Source organism: Phycodurus eques, chromosome 4, assembly GCF_024500275.1.
Source record: "Phycodurus eques isolate BA_2022a chromosome 4, UOR_Pequ_1.1, whole genome shotgun sequence".
Classification (NCBI taxonomy): domain Eukaryota; kingdom Metazoa; phylum Chordata; class Actinopteri; order Syngnathiformes; family Syngnathidae; genus Phycodurus; species Phycodurus eques.
Genome location: NC_084528.1, coordinates 15,723,937 through 15,734,613, shown reverse-complemented (window position 1 = coordinate 15,734,613; position 10,677 = coordinate 15,723,937). Strand labels below are relative to the sequence as shown.

Sequence of the window (10,677 nt, the reverse complement as noted above, 5' to 3'; positions counted from 1 at the left end):
TTTCTATGTTGCAGTAAGTTAAATTCTGAGTTGTACGACTATCATCACACACAAAGAACACATAAAAAGCCAAAGAAAAGGTAAAACCCACGAGGAATTAATCCTCTTGATGGTCACTGACGTAAAGTTTCATGAAATTTGCAGATGAGGTAAACACAGTGGCGAAATTTGCAATGATGTAACATTTTTTTTTATTTAACATTTTTGTTTGACTTGGTTGCACTCCAAACTTTTTCCTGAGGTTCCGCTGTATGTAGAAGAAATTTAATTACAGATACAAGTAACATATGGCGAAATTAGCTCTCTGTATTAACCCCATTCATGAGTAACAGTAGATCAACATAATATATAGCTGTATATTTATTTTCATGCCCATAGTTTGCAGTAGTCTCGAACTGCACTGCATCCTACTGAGAGGTCTTATTTAATCACAAGAGAACACCTCCGGCTCAGTAGGATGCAGTTGGAAGCTCCTGTACTGCATCTCATTAGATTGGAGTGGATTAGCTACTTTTGCGGCCAGTGAATGCATACACCAAGATGTTGAAAGGGCAGCGAATGTGTGTTTGGCGAACACACCATCCCACATTTCCACCTCAGCGAATTTGCCCTCATCACATGTGATTTGCAGGTAGGTCAACTCGTACAGACAGACGTCGGCCCCAAGCGCTCCCTCCTGACACGCAACACGGTCCCTTTACATCGCAAATGCATCTTCCTGGAGGGATATTATTAGAGGCACTCATGTCTTATTGCCTCGCATTATTATGGAAACTGACAGGATGTGCATTAGTTACTTCAGTCGCCGCGCTGCAGATTGGCCATAATGTTGACACACTGGCGTAGAGGCCAATTTGGAGCACAGCGTGAAGTGGGAAGAACCTGAGGCGGCTGTGGCGCTTTCATGTGTAATAGTTCCAAGCTCAAGTTCCCATGAAAGAGGCACTAATGGGTTAACAGTAGAAATGAGCGGGAGAGAGAAAATCAATGCTTTTGTTGAGGGGAAGAAAGAAAGCCTTTCACAGGTCTATGTATCATTAAGCAATTGAGGAAGCTAATTAGAGTGTGGTGGGAGAGAGATGTGCAGATCTCGCAGCTAATTATTTCCATGGCAACCAAAACCTCCTGTAGATGATCTGTGGCGGTGAGTCAAGCAGAGCAATTAGGAGGCAAACCGCATCGAGGACCAACAGTGACCCCTAGTGTATGCAGAGGGACATGTTAATTATAAACTGAAGTGAACGCCTATATTATTAGCATGACAAAATGCCCTACCAGATTGCTTGAGCAGTTGCAGATCATGCATTTGGTGCCTGGGCCTTCAGTTGAGACTGAAGCCACCTTTTAACACTACCATTATGACGTCACAATTATAGAAAGCATCAGTACTATCCAAAAAAAAAAACAATATAACAGCACATAACTGTGCCATGTACATCATATGTTGGAGTTCTATAATTCAATATTTATCTAGTATTACAAAAATAGACAAATACAATTCATACACACGAGATGCTGATTATAAAATGTATTAATGCGTGCAGATCACTGCAGACGTGTTTTGCTAGTTTTGCTCAGACCAACCAGAGGATGAAAAATGCTAAAGTCATTGAGGGCCAGTTTGCTGCACCCAAGAGGAGAGATTTGCAATCTGATTGGTTAAAGAAACAGTCCTATTGCTAAAATAGTTTAAGTTACATAAGCCGGCACAACCGATTCCAAAGTCCCAGGGCTGATTAGATTGACATGGCATCACGTAGAGGCTGAAATCTGATTGGACAAAATAATCTGAACTTCCCTGTGTACTGAAAGTACAGCAGACGAGAGAAACGCTACGAAACGAATTGACTGTTGGGGATAAATTAACAATTTTGTGAAAAAAATATTGGAATTTAGTTTGTAAATGTAAATCAGTGCTTCTGCTAGTGTTTAGGCCAGGAGAGAAGGCCTTCTGGACCTGACCCTCCACCATTGTGCTTCAGTTGTTTTTGCTTCATTCTGTGGTAATCAAATGGCAAAATTATTTAAAATATCAAAAGCTTCATCAAGGTGACAATGAAGTGTAGGTTGATACAATTTGTTGTTTGACATTTTAACTACTACTGACATTTGGCTACTAGGTCCACCACATTGGGGACAGTCTGATAAAAACTCCCATGGTCTTGATCCTCAATACTTGGACTTGTAAAGAAATACACTTGTCAAAATGATTACTCTCTATCAAGAGAATGATCAAAAATCTTTAATATATGCCAGCAATGCATAGTGGCATGCAGGACAGTAAAATCCCATTAGATGGCAGAAGGTACAATAAACTATCTATCCACCTGTTGCTATTCATAAAACAGAATAAATCATGGCTTCCTGCAAGTTTGGTATATTAGCTTTGTGTTCAATCAAACAGACCCACATATCACACTGAGTAAGTGCATTTGGGCGTAAATTTAGACAAGGGCAACATTATTTTAGTATTTTTGTGTGGTGGTGTGCCGTGAATGTTTTATTATTCAAAATGAGTGTGATGGCTCAATCAAGGTTGGGAAAAAAAAAAACTACCTTTGAGAGAACTACAAACTGCCATCGATAAATTGTTAGAAAGTTCTCCTATATGAGTGCTACATTACACATGTGCACAAGATGACGCATTGTATTTGTGAGCAAAGCCACTTGAGTAAAATTGCAGCAAAACATCCATCATTTGAAGTAAGTGGATGAAAGCTCCCTAAATAAAGCAAAAAGACAAGAAGCGTTTAAGTCAAAGCTGAGCTGTATTTCATTTCACGTAACATGGCGATACTGTGTAAAAATAAACAAGAGCTCTAACATCTCCCTGAGTACTGGAGGGGTCCTTCAATGTCTCTGTTTGCTCGGGTCAATATTCACATCCATGGGAGAAAGGGGGTTGTTCAATGTCTCTGTTTGCTGGGGTCAATCTTCTCCAGGTGAACCAGAGGTTTGAGCTGCTCAGCAAAACTGCGCATGTCTTCAGACACGGTGTCCTGGCCGGCAGGCGCCAACACGCTCAGCTCCACCAAGTAAGACAGCGACAGACGCTCTGTGTTGTCCGTGTTGCCCGGGACCAGGATTCGCGACAGCTTGCTGACCACCACTTTCATGGCGCCTTTTCGGAAAATGTGCCCGTTGGCCACGAACTCGTGGTCCATGCGAAAGCCCATCTCGTTGAGGAACTCGGGCAAGCTGTGCGAGGCGGCCACATCCACGCAGTTGCGCACCAGGGCATGGCGGCTCTTGTCCCCCACCTCCGGCTGGCCCAGGTAGCGCAGGTGCCACGGGGCTGTGGGCTGCGAGAGCGAGCGGCGGGCACGCAAGATGAAAGGGTTACCTTGTTGGCCTTTCAGCAGGTATACCAGCTCATGGTCTGTAAAGGTGGCGGGTTCCATGTTGTCGCACAACCCTCGCAGGCGATGTAAGAGGCTTTCCAGAGCCTGGTCCAACACACTTCCTATAGTAATCAATATACACATTGTGCTGCGATGAGTAAAGCCTCAAAACTCACATCCTAAGCGCAACTGTTGTCCTGTTTTATTATACATCTACAAAAACATACATGACACTTGGTAGAAAAAGTTGGGGATATTGGGCTTTTTGGGTGACATAGGATGAATCTAAAATGCACTAAAACCTTTACAGGTGAACTTAATTTGACATCTAAACCTTTGAATGCACATGCCAACAGCTCAATCAGTCACTATTTTTTGCACAACTTCCTGTTCTACAACAAGGAGCTGAAATGCTAAATTTACAACAGGTGTTTGATCGCAAAAACTATTATTTCTGTCTATCGGGACAATATGCATTCCACAGGGGGGTCCTCAGTATACGATGGTCCCAACCGATGACATTTGTCCCTAGTTTTCATCCCTTCCAGTGTGCAAGCCAATCACAGGAGTAAAGGTAAGAAATTGTTCTTTTAATCAATTAGTGTTTTTCCACAAAAATGTTTTACGGTCTAGACGTTTTGTGTGTTGCAAAAGCTAATGGGGATAGAATAAACAAGTTTACTGTAATTATGACTTTAGTAGGGATGTCCGATCCATTTTTTTCACTTCTGCTCCGGCGCGATATTGCAGCCTTGAGTTTTGGCCGATACCAATATCGGTCCGATCCGATTTCAGCAATACTCATAAATAATTTACTTATTTTGTAGTGTGGAATGTTAGAAAACGCTTGATCAAGTGATATTACGCAAACAGAGAGCAAAAATCAGCAACAGTAGGTATGAGAAAAACTGACCCATTTATTGATAAACAATACATTACATAAAGTAACTGCTGTGCACGTCTTGACCTCAGGGGCAGTGCGGTGCACGCAATGAGATACACGAAGTAACAAAGAGAGTAGATGTCACGATCAAATATTGTTTATAAAACTCGTTTCTCAGAGTTTGAAGAATATATGCCAGAATGTATTGTTATATTGCCTGTTTGTATGTGCTTATTCAGCGTTTGTGTACCAATATTAATTATTTAGAAAGATATAAGTGTCGCAAGTTCAATGCTAAGTTTTGTGAGCTGGTCAATGGTGTTTCATTCATTGTGTGTTAGCTTTGAGCTAGCAATTTTTCTGAACAAAAACAAAGAAACGACGTCTGTATTTCAACATTCAATGGGTGTAAATATTTTGTTATGTATGTGAACTTCAACTGGAGTTTTAATAAGCGACTAACTCATTCAGTAACAGCTGTTTTGAGAAAAGACCACCCGAGTGGCAGCCGTTTTTGAGGATTTTGACAGACTTTTCAAGGCTTACAGAATATTGTGTTCTATGATTATAATCATACCAAATCTACCAAAGTAAGGCATGAAAACTTCTTTCAGCGGGGGAAAAAGCTACATCCTACCCATTTCCGTTCTTTAGTTATGTGCAGTGAAACATAGGTAGGTTTTACGTTTTTGTGGTCGCGTCTCAGAATTTGGAGATCAGCTTTTTGCAAAAAGCAGCATTTATGCAGCAGTAACTTCGATGCTTCTATATTTGTTTGCTTTTTGTCACATCTCAGACATCTGAAAGTGTTTTCATTGTATAATCCAGCTAAAACAATACTTAGGAATGGGTTTTGGTTGCAAAATAATCACGTATTTAGCTATATAATGCACTGTGAGTGACGCAAACGCACCGGAAATCATGTCAGTCATGACGTGTTGTTTCCTGGCTGTTGACATGGCGACCGTGATCCTCATACAAGATCTCAGTTATAACACATTTCTGACGCAAACATACAATTGTGCTAACTACCACAATACATATTCTGCAAATACTGTACAGATACTTTGTCTCTTTGAGTGTAAAAATAATTCCGCACGTCCGACTTCCAGCCTGTCTGTGCCGCTATTTTTTAGCCGGCAAACAGTACTGTCAGGCTCTTGAGGGCTGTTTGCCAAATCTAAAATGGTGCATCACTGCCCTCTGCTGGTGGTTCTGCCTGAGTAAAATTCTTCCAAAGTTCTCGCTTCCCTGTGGAGCTGTGGTTAGAGCCTCCTCTTCGACTTCCCATGAAAAAACGCAAACTATGTATTAATATGTTTTCGGTACTCAATAGATGGGTTCGAAACTACGTATTAATACTTGTTCGACAATAAATGAGTTAAACAAGCAAAATCAACTCTTACGCCTCGCTGCTATGTTAGCATCTTACCAAAACCTGTTGTTGTGACCACGTGGGCTCTGCATGCCATCCGACTGCTTGTTTAAGAGTGGTAAAATCAGAGATTTTAGATTCTGTCCGATCCTTGTTTTTCTGCTGACATTGGACCAATTTCTGATCTAAAAGATCAGATCAGGACACCCCTAGACTCAAGTAGTGCATTCGCATAGTTTAGAGATAGAGACTTACACATCAAGTTACGACCGTGTCACAGTTCCGAAACTGCTTTGTAAACTGAAGACCGTCTGTACAGTGAAGTAACTATTTTGCCAGAATAATTGAAATTATCTGCAACCCGCATTTAGAGTCGCTGTTTTTGAAATGTAAGCCATTCTACTCGCCTCGTGAGTTCGCATCATTCATACTCGCCGGTGTCTACATTCCTCCCCAGGGTATTACGAACGGCACACTGCTAACACTCACTGAACAAGTAAACGAACTTGAAAAAAAAAAAAACACCCAGATTCACCGCTCATTATTCTTGGGGACATTAACAAAGCTAAACTCAACCACGAACTCCCTAAATACAAGTAGCGCATCGACTGTCCTACAAGGGAAAATAACACTCTCGACCATTGTTATACCACGGTAAATGACGCAAACCGTACTATCCCCCGTGCAACTCTGGGTTCGTCTGATAACTGCTTAACTGACTTAATACCAACATACAGGAAAAAACTTAAATGTGCGAAGCCTGTGGTGAAAACAGTGAAGAAGTGCACCAATGAAGCAATCAATGAATGTCTTTGAAACTTCAACTGGCAGCCTAGATGAAAATACAGACTGTCACATCCTATATCAGTTTCTGTGAAGATGTGTGTGTGTGTGTGTGCCAACAAAGACATTACGCATGTTAAACAACAACAAGCCGTGGTTCACTGCCAAACTTTAGCAACTTCGCCAGACTACAGAGGACGCCTATCGAAGTGGGGATAGAGCCCTGTATGCTCGAGCTAGAAACCAATGGACTAAAGAAATTAACATTGCAAAGAGAAATTATTCAGTAAAGATGGAAAAACAGTTTACCGCTAACGACTAAATCAGTCTGGCGTGGATTACAATCGCTAACCAACTACAAGTGACCCCCCCCCCAAGCAGAGAACAATAAAGGACTGACGACTTGAACACCTTCTACTGCAGATTAGAAAAGGACACTTTCACACCCCACATCCACCCAGCTGCACCACCGACCAACATCACACCTCTGACTCCCCCTTCGGCGTTGAGCATCCACAAAGAGGATGTGAGACGTATATTTAAACACCAAAAGTTCAACAAAGCAGCGGGCCCAGACATTGTGTCTCCATCCTGCCTCAAAAGTCTGCACAGACTTGCTCCAGTCCTCACAAAGATTTACAATAGATCTCTGGAACTTTGTGAAGTACCATCCTGTTTCAAACACTCCACCATCATCCGTGCTGGACACCCTCAAGAGCGTCACCGGACCCCTGCTGAACCCCCTGCAGTTTGCCTACCAAGCAAACAGGCTTGTGGATGACGCAGTAAACATGTGACTGCACATCATCCTCGAACACCTTGACGGCAAGGGGACCTACACGAGGATCGTGTTCGTGGATTTCAGCTCTGCGTTCAACACCATCATCCCTGAACTCCTCGCCTCCCAGCGTCTCCAGCTCAGCGTCTCACCTGCCATCTGCCAGTGGATTTATAGCTTCCTGACCGATAGGACACGGCAGGTGAGGCTGGGGGACACCACCTCATCCACACGCACCATAAGCACCAGGGTCCACCAAGGATGTGTCCTCTCGCCGCTATTCTTCTCTCTATACAAATAACTGCAACACAACGCAGCCAACTGTCAAACTACTGATGTTTGCATATGACACCACAGTCATCGGCCTGATCAAAGACAGTGATGAGTCTGCATATCAACAGGAGGTGGAGCGGCTGGAGCTGTGGTGCGGCCAACACAACCTGGAGCTTAACACACTCAGGACTGTAAAGATTAACGTGAACTTTAGGAGGCATCCTTTGCCACAGCTGCCCCTCACGCCGTCCAACTGCCCTGTGTCAACAGTCGCGACCTTCAAGTTCGTGGGAAATACAGTCTTTCAGGACCTAAAGTGGGAGACCAACATCAACTCCATCCTCAAAAAGGCCCAGCAGAGGATGTAATTCGTGTGGCTTCTGAGGAAGCACGGCCTGCCACAGGAGCTGTTGAGGGAGTTCTACACAGCAGTCATCGAATCAGCCCTGTGTTCATCCATCACAGTCTGGTTTGGTCTGCAACGGACAATCAAAACTGCTGGAAAAAAATGTTGGTACACCCCCTACCCACCCTTGAGGACTTGCACGCTCTCAGAACCAAGAAAAGAACATGCAAAATCCTCTTGATGCAGTGCAAAATCCTCTACTCAACCTCCTGGTCACCACCTCTTCCAGCTCCTTCCCTCAGGTAAGCACCATTGAATAATGCAAACTAAAACTAGCAGACATTCCAACAGCTTCTTCCCTCTTTCCATTAACTTCTTAAACAGTTAATTTATAATTCCATTGTAACATGCTGCCAATTTTGTCTTGAGACTGTTGTCACATCTCTGTCGGGCCAATTATATTCGTACACTCACTGTAGTAGTCTCGTCACTCTGCACTATTTGCAAATCTGTTGTTGACCAATACTGGCCACTCGTCCTTGACAAGTATCTGCACCGTTTGCAGAATTAACACTGTTCCAGATTATCGCACTACTAGCCACTTTAAACTGCTTAAATTTCTTGCATTCTCTGCACCATTTGCACAATGATCACAGTACCTGACTATTGCTCTATTAGTCATTTCAAACTGCTCTAAATTGCTAGAGGACTCTGCGTCATTTACACAATTGTCAAAGGAATTTTTTTTTATCAGCATTACCACATTACCGGTAACATTTCACTGCTCAGTGACGCTCCGTACTTTGTATTTATGTATCTGTTGTCATACTAGAGAAGCTCCAACTACGGGAGACAAAGTCCTTGTGTGTTTTTGACATACTTATCAAATAATGATTATTCTGATTCTGTCACTTACAGAGCAGAGATGAAGGCCCTCTTCAGATTCTCCAATCTCTTAACCTTTATGCCACCTTTCCTTAGTTTTTGTGGGACTACGTCATCGGGTCAAGGATTTTTTTAATAATTCACACATTCTACGTGTAAACTGTTTCTACATCGATTAAAAGAAATATAGATACTAAAATGAATTCAAACAATATATTAGGATCATTATACACTGCTTAAGCAATTAAATTTTTTTATCTATAAACTGTAGTATTTTTGTAACACAATAAGATGCCTTTTTGACACTGATTGTATGTCACTCTGGTGATTGTGTTTGTATGTTGTTTTATTAATAATTAATGGAAAAAGTCTAACTTTATTTCTTTCATTTTTCGGTCCTTTTTCTCTCACTCAAAGGTTTTATCCCTCACGCATATGTCGGTATTTTATATTTTGTGTTTACAGTTGTTTTTTATGTATGCACAGTAATGTTAGTCTTACATTTTATACAAACATCTCAAGTTTGTATGTTTACATTTTTAGACAAACATCTCAAGTTTGTATGTTTACATTGCAACTGCCAACGAAGACTATTCTTGATTTTGTATTATTTTTCATTTTAAAATAACAGTTTCATCTATTTATTTTTAAGTTGTTTGCATGAAATGCTCGAGCATCTTTATGTCTGTTATCGTCGGTGGTGTGTTGCTTTAAATACTTTCTCCCGTAAAGGATTGTGGGTAATATATCTCCTTTCTTTTCATAAAGTTTGTTCAGGAGTAACCTATGCTAAAGGTGGCTTAAAAGTTGCATCGATGCACCTTTCCTCAGCATTTTGTAAAATTCAAATGGCCTATCCTCCAAGTACTTCCGGTTCATCTCGATCGGGGAGGGAAGGAAAGTTCCTAAGCAAAAACGAGAATCCAAAGATGGCCATGGTCTTATTTTAAAGAGATGTGGTGTTATTTTATTGACCTGTTAGTTCACTGCTGTCTACGTTTTACTAACTGACCTCATACTGAACAAAAATTAAAAAAACTAAAAGGTGATAGACCCATGCAGACTTATCATCAGATTGTGGAATGCACATTCAAAGATTGAATTGAAATGTTTTGTTTTTGTCATGCTAAGCACTGTCTTCATTTTTTTCGCTTTACACATAGTGATTGCAGAAACAAACATATTGAGTGAAAAAGATACAATATATCAATGGTAAAGCTACAGGTGAAATAGCACGTATTACTCCAACATTTAAGATACTCTATAATAATTGCTGTATATTGGTTTTCATACACATATTGAAAGCATTTTAAGGTATATGTGCTTACTGTAATGTTGTTCAATATTACGAGAGCATTTGCTTATTGGTCAAAGCACAGGGTTGTCCCAAATTGACAGGTCAAAATCTTTGGTACTTATCGGAGAATTGTGAGACTATTGGTTTACTTCATCGCATGAGGACCATGGTATAAAGCGCCTTGGTATTTCAGGTCTCTATTGGTGCATTTTGCATACATTATGTTTCTTATTCTAATGCTTGTTTTTTAACCCTTAAAGCAGCTCACCTTGTAACAAATACTCCATCATGTTGATGGTGCCGCCGGTAACGGGCATCACAGTGACAGGGGGAGCCTCCATCTCGCTTCAGGAACTGTAAAGTAGAGCACAGCTTGTAATTAATCTCTACAATATGACTTAACATTAAAATCTAAATCATCAGGCAAAGTTAACAGAAAATAATGATTGTTACCTTTGCTTTCCCTAACCTCCAGCTGCAGAACGTCACCGGAAAAAGACAGCCGGTGTCAGTCAATGAAGCTCGGCTTAGCCTCCGCAGGAAACGTCGAGGATCTGGTTGGCCTCAGGGGGGTCTGCTCATTCAACATACATGTAGCATTGTTAGCTACCGAGCTATCTAGCCGCTCGTTAACTTGACAGCATGGTGTTTGAATACGCCTTTCAACTCAAACGCGAATGAAACTACAGAAAACGTTTGATACGGGAATCACCGAA

The 10,677-nt window shown here is 41.4% G+C and overlaps 2 protein-coding genes across 2 annotated transcripts in view; both read right to left on the bottom strand.

The window, feature by feature from the left end:
* Window positions 1-2,350: 2,350 nt before the first annotated feature.
* Window positions 2,351-10,506, bottom strand: med18 (mediator of RNA polymerase II transcription, subunit 18 homolog (yeast)). Its single transcript, XM_061674239.1, has 3 exons — window positions 10,415-10,506; window positions 10,230-10,315; window positions 2,351-3,463 (listed from the first exon to the last, which is right to left on the bottom strand). Exons 2-3 carry the CDS (start codon window positions 10,300-10,302, stop codon window positions 2,907-2,909), a joined length of 630 nt encoding a protein of 209 aa, XP_061530223.1. The 5' UTR covers window positions 10,303-10,315; window positions 10,415-10,506; the 3' UTR covers window positions 2,351-2,906.
* The window catches only part of LOC133401345 (zinc finger and BTB domain-containing protein 7B-like), a 56,571-nt gene continuing 56,340 nt past the window's right edge, over window positions 10,447-10,677 (bottom strand). The window contains exon 5 of the transcript XR_009768410.1: window positions 10,447-10,535. The gene's annotated coding sequence lies outside the window, so the exon portion shown is untranslated. The remainder of the gene's footprint in view (window positions 10,536-10,677) is intronic.

Coding starts and splice junctions, on each gene's coding strand:
- med18 (XM_061674239.1), bottom strand. CDS start 10,302: ATGGAGGCTCCCCCTGTCACTGTGATGCCCGTTACCGGCGGCACCATC. Junction 3,464..10,229: donor GATGGAGTATTTGTTACAAG/GTGAGCTGCTTT, acceptor TGATTACTATAG/GAAGTGTGTTGGACCAGGCT.